The sequence below is a fragment of the Colossoma macropomum genome, unplaced genomic scaffold (assembly GCF_904425465.1).
Source record: "Colossoma macropomum unplaced genomic scaffold, Colossoma_macropomum, whole genome shotgun sequence".
Lineage (NCBI taxonomy): Eukaryota > Metazoa > Chordata > Actinopteri > Characiformes > Serrasalmidae > Colossoma > Colossoma macropomum.
Window position 1 is genome coordinate 775,434 of NW_023494802.1, and position 18,474 is coordinate 793,907.

The window sequence follows — 18,474 nt, forward strand, 5'->3', positions numbered from 1 at the left end:
GTTTGGTGGAGAATGTAGGCAGTTGGTGGAGAAAGATGTGTTTGGTAAAGAATGAAGGTGTTTAGTAAAGAACAATATGTTTGGTGGAGAATGAGGGTGTTGGTAAAGATTTATGTGGTAGAGAATGAGGGTGTTTGGTAAAGACGTGTTTGGTGGAGAATGAGGGTGTTTGGTGGAGAATGTAGGTATTTGGTAGATATAGATGTGTTTGGTAGAGAATGACATTGGTGGAGAATGAGGGTGTTTGGTGGAGATCAATGTGTTTGGTAGAGAATGAGGGTGTTTGGTGGAGAATAAGGGTGTTTGGTAGATAATGGGGTTGTGTTTGATGGTGAATGAGGGTGTTTGGCGGAGAATTATATTTCTGGTGGAGAAAAAGGGGGTGTGGTGTAGATCAATATGTTTGGTAGAGAATGAGGTGTTTCATGAAGAATGATGGTGTTTGGTGGAGATCAGTGTGTTTGGTAGAGAATGAGGGTGTTTGGTGGAGAATATAGGTATTTGGTGGATAAAGATGTGTTTGGTGGAGAATGAGGGTGTTTGATAGAGAATGATGTGTCTGGTGGAAAATTAAGGTGTTTGGTGGAGAAAAATGTGTTTGGTAGAGAATGAGGGTTTTTGGCGGAGAAAGATGTGTTTGGTGGTGAATGATGTGTTCGGCTGAAAATGTGGATGTGTGGTTGAGAATGTAGGTATTTGGGAAAAAAAGATATTTTGTATAGTGGAAAATGAGGGTGTTTGGTAAAGAAAGATGTTGTGTATAGTGAAAAATGACAGTGTTTGGTAGAGAAAGATGAGTTGTGTGCTGTAGATTTAAAGACAAATTCGTCTGGGGATTTGAAATCAGGGATTTTGGGAGACGTTATTTTATGGTGCAGCCAACCTAGACGGGCTGTAACAGTGTTTTGTCTGGGTGATGGTGTTATTTAATCAGAGTCCTTGTTCTTACTATCTAGCAGTATCGTCTTTCAGTGGTCAAGGCAAACTCTCAGCCTGACTTCACTGACCGTCACTATCCGACAATTTGACAGTCAAGGGCAACATTGTCCCCTCTCTGAAACAGATACACTGCACGCTCGCACAGCTGTCTTGAGACTCCAGCAGTCAGAGGGAAAAGGGAAAAAGCCTGTCTCAGCAGAGCATTTCTCAGACACATAACACACACACACACACACACACACACACACTCAGACTGTCAAAATAAAATTCAACCTTTAAAGATTTGTTGAATTTAAGATTAAAGTTCATGTTCAAGCACAGAAAATGTCCATGTGTATGTATAAATCTACCTTTGCTACAATTGCTGACCGTAAACGAAGACAGAAACTACAGTTTAATTTGGGTTAATATCAAATTGCATTTCTTCTGACCAGTATTCATTGAATTATAAAATTTCAATTTTTACTACATTTCCATTTGATTTGAATTTTTCGGTATAATTCAGAATTACGTTCAAAACTATACTGAGTACAGAATAATCAGATAAATGATAATTGATAAATGAATGGAATACAGACCATCAACGCAGTGCTATGCTTTATGATGATTTTTTTTTACTTTGGCCAGAAAATTAGTTCATTTTTGAAACTTGCACATATGAATCAATTATCACATCCCAAAATTGATGCAGTTGAATTATCACCTTTAGACACATCTTAAAGTTTTTGTGTTCATGCGCAGTGGGTAGCGAGAAGGGCCTGGGTTTCGATTCCCCAGCCGGGTGACCAGGGTCCTTTCTGTGCAGAGTTTGCATGTTCTCCCTGTGTCTGTGTGGGTTTCCTCTCACAGTCAAAAGACATGCGGCTAGGCTAATTGGACATGCTAAATTGCCCCCAAGTGTGAGTGTGTGTGTGTTTAGGCTTGTGTTTGTTTTGAATTCTTACCTCTGGTTCCTGTAACTCTAGCTGGACGGTCGTCTCCCAGATGTAGGTGTTGCTTTGTGCGGTAACTGTAAATTCGACCGGACCAGTCAGACTGGCTAAAACGTCTTTCTGTGTATAAACAGAGCCATCCGATTCCACTCTGAACCGAGGATCGCTGCTGACCATCCTCAAACTGTCCTTACCCACACAGTCATCAAAACGAACTGCAGAGAGAGAAAGCGAGAGAGAGAGAGAGAGAGAGAGAGAGAGGGAGATTGTGAGAGAGAGTTAGTTAAAAAGTCCTGTTATTAAGTAACAGTTCTGTGAAAAATCAGAAAAAGATGTATTAAACTAAAAATTCATGTCAATAATTGTCAATTTCGGAAAACCGAGAAATTTTGGATTTTTTTAACAGTTTGAAATTTCATTTATATTACAGATCAATACATTATTGAATGAAAATATTTAATACAAATATATTGTGATACAAAATATTGGCTGCTACAAATAGCAAAGCAGTAAAACACAAATTCAGTACATTAAACAACTTTTGCAGATTTGAGAGAAAAAGAGAACATTTTCTGTCCCCAGTCAGCAGGTGGAGCCACAGATTTAACACTCCTCAAACAGAAAATACATACTTCAAGTTGATTGCAAATTAATAAAATGTAGTACAGAATACTCTCTAAAAAGTTTCCTACTTGCTGAGTTCAAACAGGCAGAACCAGCTACACAGCTAGATGCTAGCTATCGCAGTACAGTTAAGAAATATTGCAGTATTGTGCATGAATGTAAACTATTGCAAAAAATAGCAGATTAATGTTAGCTGTATTTGTGTAAAAGGTGTCTGCTGGACCCAAATCTGAGAAAATGCCCTGAAACAATGTAATGTGGGTATAGGTGATTCATAAGTGAGCTTGATAGCTAGACAGCTAGATGGATGGATAGATGGATGAATGAATTAATGAACAATTAACTGTCTTAGAAGATTTATACATTTAAATACATTGTATATTTAAATACACAATACATCGTGTTTTTCCTATTACTTTCAATGTTTTATGAATGTCACTGAGGGCTTTTAACAGAAAAGAGGAAACCATTTTAATTATGTCAATATGTCATTCCAATTTTTTATAACATATGATATGACCGTATTAAATAGTAACATCACTGCCGTATTACAACAAAGAACATTAGTATGGGCTTTCCCAACTGACAGATACTTTTTTAATTCTGAAAGAAATTGCTCAGTTACTGCAACAACAAAAAAGATCGTATGGATGCATTCGTACCAAAAGGCAAATTGCAAACACACAGAAGCCACACATGAACAAGGAACTGGTCATTTCCATTCAAATTAATGTACAGCATGTCTCTATCTAATAAAGATGCTCTCTGCACTCAGATTAGCCACTGGCCGCTAGCTCCCTGCAGTAATTAGCCTGAGATCATTAATTTGCATGGCTATTAAAGTACCTCGGCTCTAACAAACGTAAGCGGCACAGAAGTGAAACCCAAAATGGCCAGAGTGTATCCGAGCGCCGGCAGAAGCACGGCCCACCGCTCCCCACTATCGATTCCAATTAGCTACTAATATGGCGGAAATTAGCATGTAGTGGAGAGAGAGAGCCCTTTGCCATCAGCCTCCTCTCCTAGAGAGAAAACACAGCAGGTAATGGAGACACACGAAGCATGTCCAGCACCTGGACTCAAATAGAAAAATCAATGACTGTTGAAGAGAGGACTTTCGGTCACGCATGGAGATTAGCGAAGTGACTCGTGGAGAAACTAATGAACGCTAAACAGCACTGAGGAAGACTGTTCTTAAACCTCAGTGCTTTGCTGGGAATTGTGTGAAACCAAAAGGTAGGTGTTTCTAATAAAGTGGCCAGTGAGTGGAAGCATCCTGCAAATGTTGTTATATCTGCCTCTGTTCTATCTGGGAGAGGCTAAATCAGTATTAAATCAATGCAAGCTGGATGGAGATACTATTTTACTCAATAACAAATGCGTCATTCAATTTAACACTGCTGAATAAACTCCATATGGCATGTGGCCTTTCACTGCTGTTATGCTAAGTGAGAGATTTTGCCACCAGATTTGCACTTATTTTTTCCCCACTGCGATGTCAATCACTAATCTGCTCATTTTGATGCACATCACTAGTCTCACTGCCTGACACCTGCACTAGGAAACAAACAAACAAACAAACGTGGATAATTTAGCTTTGGCTTATGGTGTGAGCCGTGACAAATTAGTGTTATAACGGGATGTATTGTACTCCCACTGTTAGAGGTTTTCTCTGCATCCCCTGTAAAACTCCTCTCACCAAGCAGGTCAGCATTAAAGCGATAGTTCAGCCAAAAATTAAACGTATGCAATTTCTCCCAAAGCAGTGGAGCTATCAGGCTAATGTAGCTAATACATAAATTAATTACCATGGTGCTAAATGCCCTCCTAAATCATCACATGTTTTCCTCAAACTGTGTCAAATTTTATTAACAATCTCTAATAGACTTGATTATCTGGTTTCTGACACTGTATAACCACTTAGGACGCCATGGCAACAAACTATAAATACTATAGCAACCATCTGAGACACCATAGCAACGGCCAAGCAACCACCGGGGACAGTGTAGCGAAGGCTTAATGACACTTTAGCCACCACCTGGGACAGCGAAGCGAAGGCCTAGCAACACCTTAGCAACCCCCTGGAATATAATTTCCATTGCCTAACAACACCTTAGCAACCACTTGGGATATCATAGGCATTGCCTAACAACACCTTAGCAACCACTTAGGATACCACAGCAACAGCTTAGCAACACCTTAGCAACCACTTGTGATACCATAGCAATGGCCTGGCAACACCTTGGCAACTATTTTGGATACCACAGCAACAGGCTTAGCAACACCTTAGCAACCACCTGTGATACCATAGTAATGGCCTGGCAACACCTTGGCATCTATTTTGGATACCATAGCAACAGGCTTAGCAACACCTTAGCAACCACCTGTGATACCATAGCAACGGCCTAACAACACCTTGGCAACCACCTGTAATACCATAGCAATGGCCTAGCAATACCTTAGTAACCACATCTGATACCACAGCAACAGGCCTAACAACACATTGGCAACCACCTAAGGTACCATAGCAATGGCGTAGCAACATCTTAGCAACCACCTGTGATACCCTAGCGACAGTCAACAGTGTTCTGCAACTGCTTTATTTTCTGAAGAGTTATTAGCTGACGTTGCCAAGCCAACTTAGAGTTTATTAAACTTTCTCTTTTTAGTTAATAATTGCATTTATATTTATTTTATTTTTTTTTTTGGTCAGTTATATAAGGTCACTAAACATCCATCTGAGAAAACTTCAAATATGTTTATCTACTTTATTATTAATACATATTTTTTATTTTAACAGGGTAAATCACACTCAGACTGAGGTGTTACTTTTAAGGAGCCAACAACATATTCAGCCAATATTTTAGAATTGGCAGTGACACCAAATCTCTAAATTTAGTGCAATCAAGAGCAACACAGTGACTGACTTCTGTCCACACAGCACACTCGAGACACATTTCACAATATCTCCATTCCTCTTCACTGCTAATATACACTCAAAACGTGCCCTGTTGAGGCTGTAATGTTCTCTCATAATGCACCTGAAATTATTGTTCAGTTCACTAAGGCTACCACTCACGCAAATGGCACACAGCCCTGCACACTAACTGCTCAATTGTGAGGCACAGTGTTTAAAAGGAGCAATGAAATAATGGAGCCGTCAATGAGCTCGAGACAACACAGAAGTTCAGTAAAAAATGGTGGGCCCTTTCCCAGCAAAACATTCCACAGAGGTAAAGGCCAAATATTTCCATTTTTTTCAAGTTACATAGTTCCATGTGTTTTGACATATGTGTCAAAGTTTGTGTATATATTTCAATATAGTCACATATCTGCATATCTCCAAAACGGCAACTTTTTAGGACAAGGAAAAACTATCTTAACTTTTTATGGAATTTAATGGAGAAAAGTTCTTTTTCCAAGTAATTTTGAACCATTTCTGTTGGTATGTTCATCATGAAATGTTGACACGACATAAAAGACAACTGGCCTTTTAAAATGATTTCAAAACATGAAAAACAACAAAAATGTAGATATGAGGTTTTGTCCCGAAAGCAATGATACACTGGCATTGTATTAAGCATTAAGCATGTATTTCATGTCACAACATGTACATATATTTTTCTTCCATATGGGCAAATACAGCACAATGCACTGCTATGCTACATAGAATTCGCTGAAGTGTGAGCATCAATAAAAAGTCAATTTTTACACTCTACTTGCACATATGTCATGAAATGAAAATTAATTTATCACATAGTTCAGTTTACTACGTCTTCACAAGCTGGCTGCTTTTGAGCTGAAAGATATGATGTGAAAAAGAAGAGGCTAGTAATGTTAGCTGAGGTAGCAGACTCTTAGCATTTGTCTGTTTATCTAAATGACTTTACTGTCATTCTTGGTGTAAATTTAAAGCAATGTGGCTTTCTGTGATCTCAATATGGCTTTAATTTAATGCAGCCATAGCAGAGTGCAGAGTCACGCTCTAAGAAACTGAATAGTGGTTTGAGTCACTGAGCGCTAGCTTGCGTTGATGCTAAATGTAAGCACTGATGAGCTTCACCTCATTAAAAGCAATAAAATCAACAATCAAATTTTTGGACGCTGTAAGATGTGATGCGTCCAGCATGTGGTGGTCGTAATTCTACTCCTGCTAACATGCCTAAACATGAATGGTGCTGTTTTTAGCTTTATGCTAACGTACTTAATCCATGTTTATAGATAACAGTGAGTCATACAGTGTCAGAAATCACATAATGGAGTGTACTAGAGATTACTGAACATGTCCATATGGTTTGAGGTGTGTGATGACAGCTAATTGGTGGGCTTAAAGCTTCTATAACTTCTTAGCTACATTAGCCTCGTAGCACCAGGGCTAAAACTAAAGAAACAAACTTCAGACACCAAACATGTCTTGGCTGATCGACTGTATTTTGCAGTAAGGGGGTAAATTTAATTGGTTACAGAACTATTACTTAAATATGTTGTAAATGAATCCCACAGTAATCAATTCAACATGAAAAGGCTGTGTTCTCTGCTGACAGAATGTTTTCACTGTGAGTGTCGTGTCCTGATTGCATTAGCATCAAACAGCAGCAGGAATTAGCCGTGTGTGCGCGTGTTAAAGTGTGTTGAGTTAAAGTGATTAAGCAGAAGCAGATTGTCTCTGGTGGCTCTAAACGAACTGGATTGAGTTAGAGATCCTCCAAACAGCTGTTAAACATCGCACGACCAAGCTTCAGAGCCAACACACGCTGGGTACTAGACCGAGGACCGACAGAGCAAGGTCAACAAATGGAATCTGGACTGGATAGTTAGTACAAACATCTCCATTTTAATGAATTTAATGAATGCACAATAAATAAATTGTGTTCTTTTTTTTTTTATTGTGAATTCCAGGTAATATCCCTTACTTGTTTTAAGACTAGTTTTAAGATCATTTTCCTTGACAAGACACTATTTTTGCAGTGTAGTGCCCTATATGAGTTATGAAATTTTGTGTTTTCCACCCAAATATTGTGCTTTATGTCCAGTATGAATTGTGCTCACATAGTTGAATCCACAGTAGTTCTCTGTTAGACACACTGAGCTCTGTTTAGATGCAGTAGCCATTATTTTAAGACCTACGTGCTGCTCTTTGTGGGGAGAAGGGAGCCGTTTGAGATTCTGCGTAAAACAGCTTGTGGCAGTGTGATGTCAGCAGACCCAAATTCTGCGCGCTGATTGGTTGAACACATTTATTGAGTTTTGCTGCAGAACAGCGCAGGCGTTCGATCGTTTCTGCTGTAAACCGTGAACTTGCAGAGGCTTGGCAGTGGACAATGACGACTTCAGTGATAAAACATATTTGCTGTGGCAAGACCTTAAACGGGCAGTTCAGGCTCGAAAACCTTCCAATGTAGGTGTATGTATATATACACATATGTATATGTGTGTATATATATATATATATATATATATATATATTTAAACACATATTGAAAGTAATACATATGGTGCATATACAGATACTGTTTTATTACATGTAGGTACTTGACCTGTCTGTAACAGCATGTTCAGTTTTGGCTGACTGTCTCTCAGCCTACTGGGCACTGTGGGCACTTTGGCACTGGTCAGACCTTGGGGTCCTGGATCCATGGTCCAGTGCCTTTGCTCTGTGCGTGTGTGTCCAGATCATCCCCCTCATTGCAGGATGAAATGACAAAAGGTCAGAAAATGTTTGAAACATTCCAGCGTGCGGCTGCCTTCCCGGCTCTGTGGACAGAGTGCGTGCAGCATGGTAGCTGCAGCAGCTTCGGTCATTCAGACACAGGTCAGAATGTCATTTAGCAAAGAGGTAGAGGAATAGAAGAAAGGGAAAAGCACACTTAAAGGGGAACGCTACCCATTTCTCAAAATTTCTGCATGATTAAACATTCAAGATGTAAACAGAGTCATTCAGAGTGGTTTGGTGTGAAATGCTCTGTTCTAGAGAAACTTGTCAGAATTGTTCACAGTGGTGGTGATAAGAAACAGACGTCCACCTCTAAAAGCTCCCTCACAGAAATGTATTACATGAAATGGTCATGAATACACTGCCTGATGACTGAGACAATAGTTTTAAGACGATTTTGGCCTAAAATTGTAATAAGTTCACAGCGCAGAGGTACATGCAGGAGATTGTGATGCAAAACAGTCTCCAGATAAAATGTATTTTTTATATTTATCACAATTTTCACCTTTCACTGGTGGTTTTGGGTTGTAAATAAAATGGCTATTGGAGAAGTTATTTTAGTTATGCAGCAATTTTGAAAAATTGGGGAATTTCACTTTAACTTTAAAGGGCCCATGTCCTACTAATATTTTATTTTTCCCTTGAGGTCCGCTTATTATATTTGTGTGGTTTGTGATACAAAAAAACAGTCATAGTTAATTTCTACATGACCATTATCCATCTTCTCTTTATCCCTTAGAATTAAATATGCTGCTTTGCATATATGTAAATGAGCTCTCTTCTGATTTGCTACTCTGTATTATGCCTCAATCGAAAAGCAGTCCAGGCTTAAACACTCAGTGGGAGTGACTGTGGGTGGAGGGGGGGTTGGGTGGTTGTGGTACCACATCACTTTATATCTATATAAAGCCTCATTCATATTAACTTGTTTGCATATGATTGAGTAAGCCAGAATATTCTGGGACAATGTCCGTTGTAGAAAGCACAATACGAATAGAATTAAGCTGAATTGAGTTGTTGTGGCCCTCCTTCGCCTCTCAGCGAGGGGTGATGTAGAGGAAGAAGCTGATCCACACCGACGCAGAGTCGATCATGTTAACGGTCTAATTAATTTAATTCACAGTGACAGCAGAGAGGAGATACACGCTGAGCGACCCAGAGTGAATCAGCGGGAATCAGGACATGTGAGTTATTCTTCTCCGTCAGCCGCAGGAACCGATGGGGCAACATTCAGCGGAAATGATCAACAGATCCAAGAGCCAATAAGACGTCTTGCTGCTTGAGGGCTCAGCCAATCAGCTAGTGCCGTGGACTGATAGGGACATTATTCGGGTTCACACAGCCAGAGGGAATGAGATACACCAACTCCTGAACCTCTAAAATAGCTTATATTAAAGGGCTCATATCACGGAAACCTACAAAGCCCAGCTGGTGACATTCCGTATAAATGAAAATAATGCATGACCATGGCGTATTAATGCATGAGAACGAGGTCCTAATGCGTGGCCACCACATAGTAAGATGTGGGAACGGGACAATTAAGTTGTGGCCATGACTTAGCACGGTATGGGAATGTAACAATTAAGTCACGGCCATGACGTAGTAAGGTGTGGGAACGTGATAACTAAGTCGTGGTCACGACTTAGTGAGGTGTGGGAACGCAATAGAGGGCAGCCAATCAGAACAGAGCTCATTTACATGTATCACATATGGCTTTAAAGGGTGGAGTAACAAAAATAGCCTGTTTAATTGTAGGGGACAAAAGGAGCAGGGAAAATGTGGGATTTGGGCCCTTTAATCATGTCTCACTTGGTTGTGTGCAGAATAATAAAAACATACTTAACCTTGTTGCCATATTTTTGCTATTTTTTAGCATTGAAACAAAATCAGTAGCGCAGGATTGGACCTGTCCGGGTTCACTAGCAGCCAGGGGGAATTATGGGATGCAGTACGGTCTTTAAATGTTAAAATAGCTTATGTCAAAGAGCTTTCATCATGGAAAGCTGTATTTATGTAGTCACTGTTAAATTTTCAAAACATACCCTTCACTTCTCAGTCCATACAGTCCATGAATAGAAACTAAGAAGCAAAAACCGCCTATTTTGAATTTGTCATGGTTGTGATGACGTCATGGTTCAGCCTAGATCAGTTTGGCCCCGCCCGTTCACTTTAAGGAGTGTTTTGACTCAGACTGCTTATAGAATGAGGTGCAATGCAGGGTAGCCAATCAGAACAGAGCTAATTTACATGTATCAGATACAGCTTTAAAGAGCAGAGTAACAAAAACAGCCTATTTAATTCTAAGAGATACAGAGAGGTTGGAAAATGGTCATGTGAAAGTGAATAATGACCAATAAAATGTTATAATACAAAAAATTTAACGTTAGAAACATTATTTCTTATTCTTGTTTTTCTGTGCAGAATTAAAAACACACACATTATTACATTTTTGCCACATTTTTGTTATTTTTTGCCACTGAAATAAAATCAGTGCAGACTTGAACCTGTCGCCGGGTTCACATGCAGCCAGAGGGAATTATGGGATCTGCCGCGGTCTTTGGACTAACACTCGTCTCCACGACAACGCACACATGCCCACCTACACCCTCAAAGGCACATGATCTGTTCTTATCTGTTGGTTCGATGCCAAAATAAAGGCATCATTAAAATCTACCCACAACAAGCAAGAGCCCAACAGCGGCTCAGTGACCATAACGCTGACATCGATCTGACAAATAAAACCTGCAGCTCTGCTGAGACCCTGCAGACAAACACACACACACATACACTCAGACCGAATGGAGCTGCAGCCCCCCGTGAACTCTGGCTGGGCAGAAGAAGGTCCAGAATACACATCCTTCAAAATATGAATTACATACAGGGCTAGACACTTCCCCAACACGCTAGCTAATAATTCACTCCTTTAAAATAAAAGAATATACTTTAGCCAGAGAACTCGTAGAGAGGAGAAATACCACTCTGTAGTGTCTTCCAGGTTTCTCAAACTAGATGGCACTCATAGGCGAGTCCAAAATGAATGCATAAAGCGTAAAACATTTTAACACCGCTTTTATATTTTAAAGCACTTATGAACTTGAGTTATAGGAGTTAAAAATGACATCCCCAACATTCATTTAAATCACTTCTTCAAAATAAAAGAATATAGTTTAGCTACTTCCCCAGAGGCGGTTTATGAGGAGCCTGGCCACTTCCTATTTCCCCTGTTATATCAAGAGCATGACTGCAAAACACTAGAGGGCGCCTACGAGTAAGTGTCTGACAGAGAGCGGAGAGAGAGAGAAGACAGAATAATAGTGAAGAGAGAGAGAGTAAGAGAGAGAGAGAGAGAGAGAGAGAGAGAGAGAGAGAGAGAGAGTGTGTGAGAGAGAGAGAGAGAGAGAGGACAGAATGACAGAGAACAGAGAGAGAAAGTGTGAGAAAGAGAGAGAGAGAGAGAGAGAGAGGACAGAATGATAGGGAGAGAGAGAGAGAGAGAGAGAGAGAGAGAGAGAGAGAGAGAGATGGCTTTATTGCAGCAGATGTTTGAATAATCTGGTAAAACTTGGTGTTATGCAGTGACAGTGTGTGAACAGGCTGTGACAGACCAGTCAGTGGGCCAATTACAGGCCGGGACCGTCCAGGCAGAGTGAGCTATGATTGGCTGTGGAGGAGCTCTGGTTCAGTGTGTAGAGATTTGGCCACAGAACTGAGACAGATGACACGACTGGACACAATCTAAACACAGGCTTTTAAACAAGCTAATTGGGCTGACCTCGAGAATGGACAATGGGGGAGGGAGAGAGAGTGGGGGAGAGAGAGAGTGAGAGAGTGAGAGAGAGAGAGAGATAAGGGGGAGAGAGATATAGGGAAATATAGGGAGAGGGGGGGATATATGGAGAGACTGAGAGAGAGAAAGAGAGGAATGGAAAGAAAAAGAGAGAAAGACAGAATGGAAGAGAGAAGGGAGAGAGAAAGAGAAAGAGAGAAAGACAGAATGGAAGAGAGAGGGGAGAGAGCTGGAGAAGGGAAAGGAGAAAAATTAAAATAAAAAACAAAAACAGAAAGAAAGAAAGAAAGAAAGAAAGAAAGAAAAAAGAGAGAGAGAAAGATAGAGATGGTGGGGAGAGAGGTGTGAGAGAGAGATGAAGAAGGGGAGAAAGAGAATAAAGTGTGGAAAAGAAAAATAACAAAAAAAATAAAAATAAATAGAAAGAGAGAGATAGAAAGAAAGAGGAGTAGACAGAGAAAAAAGGAAAATAGAAAATAAAAGATTAATTACTATTATTATATACAATGCCCACTGCAGGCACCTCAGTGAGGCTGTGGTCAGTGATCTCCCCCTCTGGACGCTGAGAGAGGAAACAAATACGACTGCAGTGGAGCGAGAGCAGCCAAATCACTCAGACCCTCAGCACCGCTGCTCACTGCCCCTCATTACAGACCAGGATTCATGATTTCATCTGCTAAAAACAGTAACAGAGATCTGCAGCCAGTTGCAGATCTGAACGTCAGTTTGATCATAAATTGGGGTGTAAAGTCCATCCTACACTTTACGTTGAGAGTAGTTAGTTTAAAACTAGTGACACACCAGACACTTACGATACTTCTTGACTAGTAGTGCCTGTAGATCAAAACACTGTCACACAGAATCATGTTTTCACTCTGCAGCCAATCAGTAACGCTACTCAAAATTACCAGGAAACTTTACATGTATGATCTCCACACGCAGTAAATCACTCATGTTTCTCCATTTTTGTTCCAAATTTACTTTACCTAAGGTGTGTCTGTTGTATTAGCTACAATTTAGAAAGAGACTTTACAATAAAGTAGTGTTTTCAAAGTGTCCGTCTCTTGTATGTGTGTTTACCCTGTTCTGCTGCTGGAGTATTTCTGATGTTCAAACTTTTTATGAACAGGAAGGGTGTTATTAGACATGACGCAAAGCAGAGTACCTTCAACTACCTTCCCTGTGATAAAATCGCATGGCCTCAAGTGGCCTATTGGTTTATAAAACAGCGGCCAACATATGATAAAATACACAATTCTTCAGAAAATAAATTAAGGTTATTATTATTAATAATAACCATGCTTTAGAGAATGGTATTGTAGCCAAGCAACCATGGACCGCTGAATGAGGAGAACGTTTGGTCATCCATCGCTGTATATTGCAGTCATTTCATGAATTTTTTTAATGTTTTGTCGTATAACAATGAACATATGATAACAGCACTGTTTAATGCAAAAACTTTCGCTTTATAAGTACTTTTTGGTCACCATTTAGTCTCATTTAGCACCAATCCAGCAGCCTCCTCTTCTCATGCTGGGGCTGAATCTGAAATAGCTCCCTGCTCCCTACATAGTGCACTACTTAGGAATTTAAATACTGGATCCTGCAGCACAGCAGTGCAAAATATAGCTAAGAAAAAGTAATTTGAGACTCATCCATATTTGATAAATGATGCACTACTTGGCTGTAGAGGCTAGAATTTCTAAATTTTCATAGCTAACACACTATTTAGGGAATACAGAGCCATTTGGGATACAGCCTGAGTTTGACGAGACTTCTGACTGAAATATGAGCATTTGAAGCGTGTAAGTCATTCAAGTGACTTTTTTTTTATGTTTTATACTGCTGTTTTACAGTTAATCATACTGTAAGTTCTTCAAGCCTGTGATATTAATGATGGTGTTGCTTAGGCTGTTAGCTAGTTCTAGTTAAGGACATAAGTCGCCAGCCACTCAGTTTAAAGTTCTCACTTCATCAGTACAATCAGTGGACCATGCGAGCAGAGATGAGAGTCGAAGATTATTCCGTTAACAGCACAAGGGTTTTTCATGCTATGGCGTAGTAATACACAATTCAGTTGCTGTGAAGCGGTCATAGGTGTGCGTATATCGTGGATTTTACAATGGCTTTGAACGTGGCTTAGTTAATCTGATCTGCTCAAAATTCCAGCTCCTCAAAACACCGTCCTGCATCCCTGCTACTAACAGACGAGCTGCAGAACATCTGAAGAGATCATCCAACACTCCAGCAGTCCAGCAGTCTCAGTCCAGCGGTGCTGTTCTCGGCCCCCACGCTGATGACCCCCGCGCTGACATTTAACTGTGTTCCTGCTCCAGCACACCTGAATCAGCTCGTTAACTTATTACCAGCTCCTCCATGAGCTGAGTCAGGAAAACGCACTAACACGCTTAATAAGATCGCTGGACTGGGATTGGGAACCACTGATATACACAAAATTCTACGGCCGCCTTTCCAGTGCAGGCTCAAAAGCAAGAACTGAAGCAAACAGTCCTTGATATCATCTATCTTGAACAATTTTCAGTGAGGGTCAATCAGTAGAATGTATAGAGAGGTAATGATTGTAATTAAAAATCTACTTAAACAATTACCTCCTTTTATTTTATCACATCCTGAACTATTATTATTATTATATTATTATTATTATTATTATTATTTCATGTGATCTTTTTTTAATATGATCCTGTATCCCATCATAAATAGGGGAGGGATATCAGGAGAGGGTCAAAAGTGGGAGCAGGACAAAAATAAGCAAACACATCTGCTTTAATCACACTGTATTGTTATGCTGTTTATGCATAAAATAAAAAAAATTATGAAAGAAAAGAAGTTAAGGTTGTTGTTCTAGATCATTTTCGATCTTCTGGAACTGCCATAATAACAGCTATTAATTGTTTAATTGTCTTTTTGCTTCATTTTACTCCTCTCTTTCAGCTTATGTGGCTAATTAGCTGCTGTGTTGACTTGTTAGCTTATCATCTGAGATTAAATGATATACTGCACGTATCTCTCTGTGTTTACATGTAGGATCAAGCAAAGCTTATATGTTTTTGTCAAATATAAAAATATGAACAAGGACACTCGTTCTGTGGAGCATAAATGGCATGAATGCTAATAGTGTTAGCACTAGCTTCTAACTAACTAGCTTATGTGACTTTCAGGAACTCTTTATATAATAATAATTCTAAGACAAGCAATTGACACAAACTAATATCTACAATTCTAGTTTACTGAAGCATTTTTTGAGGTTGGCTTTGAGGTTTAGTGTATAGAAGTGTTTACTGAGGTTGGTTATAGACAATATCTCTTAATGAGGTTGTTATGTGCTAATATCTCTCATTGTAGTGTATAGGAGTGTTTTTGACATTGGTTATGGACTAATATCTCCTATTGTAGTGTATAAGAGCATTTACTGAGGTTGTCTATGGACTAGTCTAGGGTTAAGCTTAGGGTAAGTTAATATCTCCTAGTGTATACGAGTGTTTATTAACATTATTTATGGACTAATATATCCCATTCTAGTGTATTAACATTGTTTATGTGCAAATATCTCTTATTCTAGTGTATAAGTGTATAAGAGTGTTTATTGAAGTTGTTTATGTACTAATATCTCCTATTCTAGTGTATAAGAGTGTTTATTGAGGTTGTTTATGTACTAATATCTCCTATTCTAGTGTATAAATGTGTTTACTGGGGCTGGGTACAGACTAATAGCTCCTATTCTAGTGTATAAAAGTGTTCATTACTAATATCCCCTTATTACTAATATCTCCTTTTCCAGTGTATGAAAGTGTTATTTGGGGTCATTTATGGACTAATATCTCCTATTCTAGTGTATAAAAGTGTTTATTGGGGTCGTTCATGGACTTTTATCTGGGTCATCGGGGTCCCAGATATTGGGACTTATATATGTCCTATTCTAGTGTATAATTATGGGGTCATTTATGGACTTATATCTCCTATTCTAGTGTATGAAAGTGTTTATTACTAATATCCCTTTATTACTAATATCTCCTTTTCTAGTGTATGAAAGTGTTATTTGGGGTTGTTTATGGACTAATATCTCCTATTCTAGTGTATAAAAGTGTTTATATGGGTCTTTTATGGAATAATATCTTCTATTCTAGCATATAAAAGTGTTTATTGGGGTTGTTTCTGGACTAATATCTCCTACTGTAGTGCACAGAAGTGTTTATTGAGGTTGTTTATGGGTTAATCTGTTGTATTCTAGCATAGAGGAGCTTTTATTGATGTTGTTGATTACATGTGGGGCCAAGAGGGAGCAGTAGGCAAATTTGATTTGATAGTGTTTTGTTTAGTTTTGTTGCTGAGCTATTACTTTAATATAGATTCAAAGTAGTTAAAAAGCGGAGCGGAAAGCAGAGCCAGTATTTTGTCATCTTTAAAATACAGTATATGCGCTAGTTTTCTTTTGAAGTATAAATCTGTTTGGCTTTGATGCACCAAACACCTCCCCCCTCCACCCTCAGTACAGTGCTTTAACACAGTCGCGCTGGGCCACCCCACCTTTAGCCCACTCTTTACTTTCTACAGCTGAAATCCACTTACCAGAATAAATCCCCTTTTATAAGAGCATAAAGAAACACAGTGAGAGCAGTTTATCTCCACTCACACCTGCACTGCTGTACTGCAGTGTGTGTCTGGGACATAGCAGAGAATAAAGAAAACACACACAAACACAAACACAAACACACACACAGATGCACTGTAATACGAATACAATACAATGCATAAATACCATACTGTACAAAACTCTTAACACCTAAGCACGTTATAAAACCATTTATCTCAGTAATGTAACGTTTCTGCTTGTAAAAACATCAAATGATATTAGAATAAATACAATTAAACATTAACACAGTTCCACATTTTCAAAAAAAAGTAGGTATCTTTTTAGCTAAGGTTTGGTTTCAGGTTGCAAGCACAGCTTTGAACAGTTGTTCATACATAAAATCATTATATTTTTCATTACAACATTAAAAGATACTTCATTGTGTTTCAGTAGTGATGATTCTTATTGTTCCACACTGACTTTCAGACTTTGGGACACATTTACTTCAAAACAATGGGATCTAACTGCTCACCATGTGGCCTTGAGGGACAGAGATGCAGTCTCTAAAAAACAGGGAGTGTGGCCAAAATAAGGCTCCACCCAATGACAAAGACATTTTGTGTTTCTTTGTGTGGAACAAAAAAAGTTTTTTTTATTTAAAAATTAAGCTCATCATGGGTTCAGGTTTGGGACAGACCCCTCCCAAAAGAAAGTACCCTATAAATGATGACTGTGTATATATTTAGTGTATTACTATCTCTATTAATGGTTAAGTTTTAAGTAGATCAGAATATAATCCTTGTAAGTGTCTAAGGTCTGAACACTTTAATTTTTTTTAATAATTCTAACTAGTTCGACAGAACGGTCCACATACATACACACACAAATCTGGAACCAAACTTTTTTCAAAATATGAAATGTTTGTTACTTTTTACTGTACTTAAGTTTATTTGCATTTAGCCTAGCGATAATTACACAGACAAAAGCACACATTGCTGAGATAAATGGTATCAAATAATGCGTTTGGGTGCCTAAAACTTTTGCAGTTTGCACAGCACATAAGAACATAATTATGTAAACTATAATTATGGTTCTGTAAAGAACCGGTTCTATTTCTGTAGAATAATGTTAAAGTCACAGCAGAGGAGAAAAGAAGAACAGGTCAGTGAAGAAGCAAAGAGGCCGAGATTCAGACACAGAGACACTCAGCAGGCGGATAAAAGTGTCTGTTACAGACAGAACGCTGAGCTCAGCACTTGATTCTGGGTCAGACCCTTCAGGACCCTCTCTCTCTCTCTCTCTCTCTCTCTCTCACTCTTTCTGTCTCTCTCTTTTTCTCTCTTTCCCTCTCTCTCTCTATCTTTATCTCTCTATCTCCCTCTCTCTCTCTCTGTATCTCTATCTATCTGTCTATCTATTTATCTATCTATCTATATTTATTTTTCTCCCTTACCCTCTCTCCCTTTATGTTATCTCTCTTCTTTCCCTTTTTCTCCTGCTCTCTCTCTCAATTTCTCTCCTTCACTATCACTCTCTCTCTCATTCTGTCTTCTCATGCTTTCTTGCCTCTTTCCCTTCTTTCTTTCTTCCCTCTCTCTCACCCCTTCTCTCTCTTCTTTTCCTTTTTCTCCTTTCTCTCTCTTTCTTCTCCTCCTCTATCTCCTTTCCTTTTCTCTCTCTCACATTTCCCTCTTCTCTCTCGTCTCTCCCCCTCTCTCTTCCCTTCTTCATTTCTCTCTCTCATTTTTTTGCTATCAATCACTCTCTCCTCTCTCCTCTTGCCTCTCTACCTCTTTTCTCTCTCTCTTTCCTTCTTCAAATCCTGTCTGTCACTTTTTCGCTATCACTCTCTCTCTCCACCCCCCCCCCACCTCTCTCTCTCTCTCGG

The 18,474-nt window shown here is 39.2% G+C and overlaps 1 protein-coding gene across 1 annotated transcript in view; it reads right to left on the minus strand.

Annotated features, from left to right (window-relative positions):
* The window catches only part of LOC118822071 (cadherin-4-like), a 501,575-nt gene that overhangs the window by 129,694 nt on the left and 353,407 nt on the right, over positions 1 to 18,474 (minus strand). Inside the window, exon 4 of the mRNA XM_036590895.1 lies at positions 1,884 to 2,086. Within this exon, the coding sequence (XP_036446788.1) occupies positions 1,884 to 2,086 (203 nt within the window). The remainder of the gene's footprint in view (positions 1 to 1,883; positions 2,087 to 18,474) is intronic.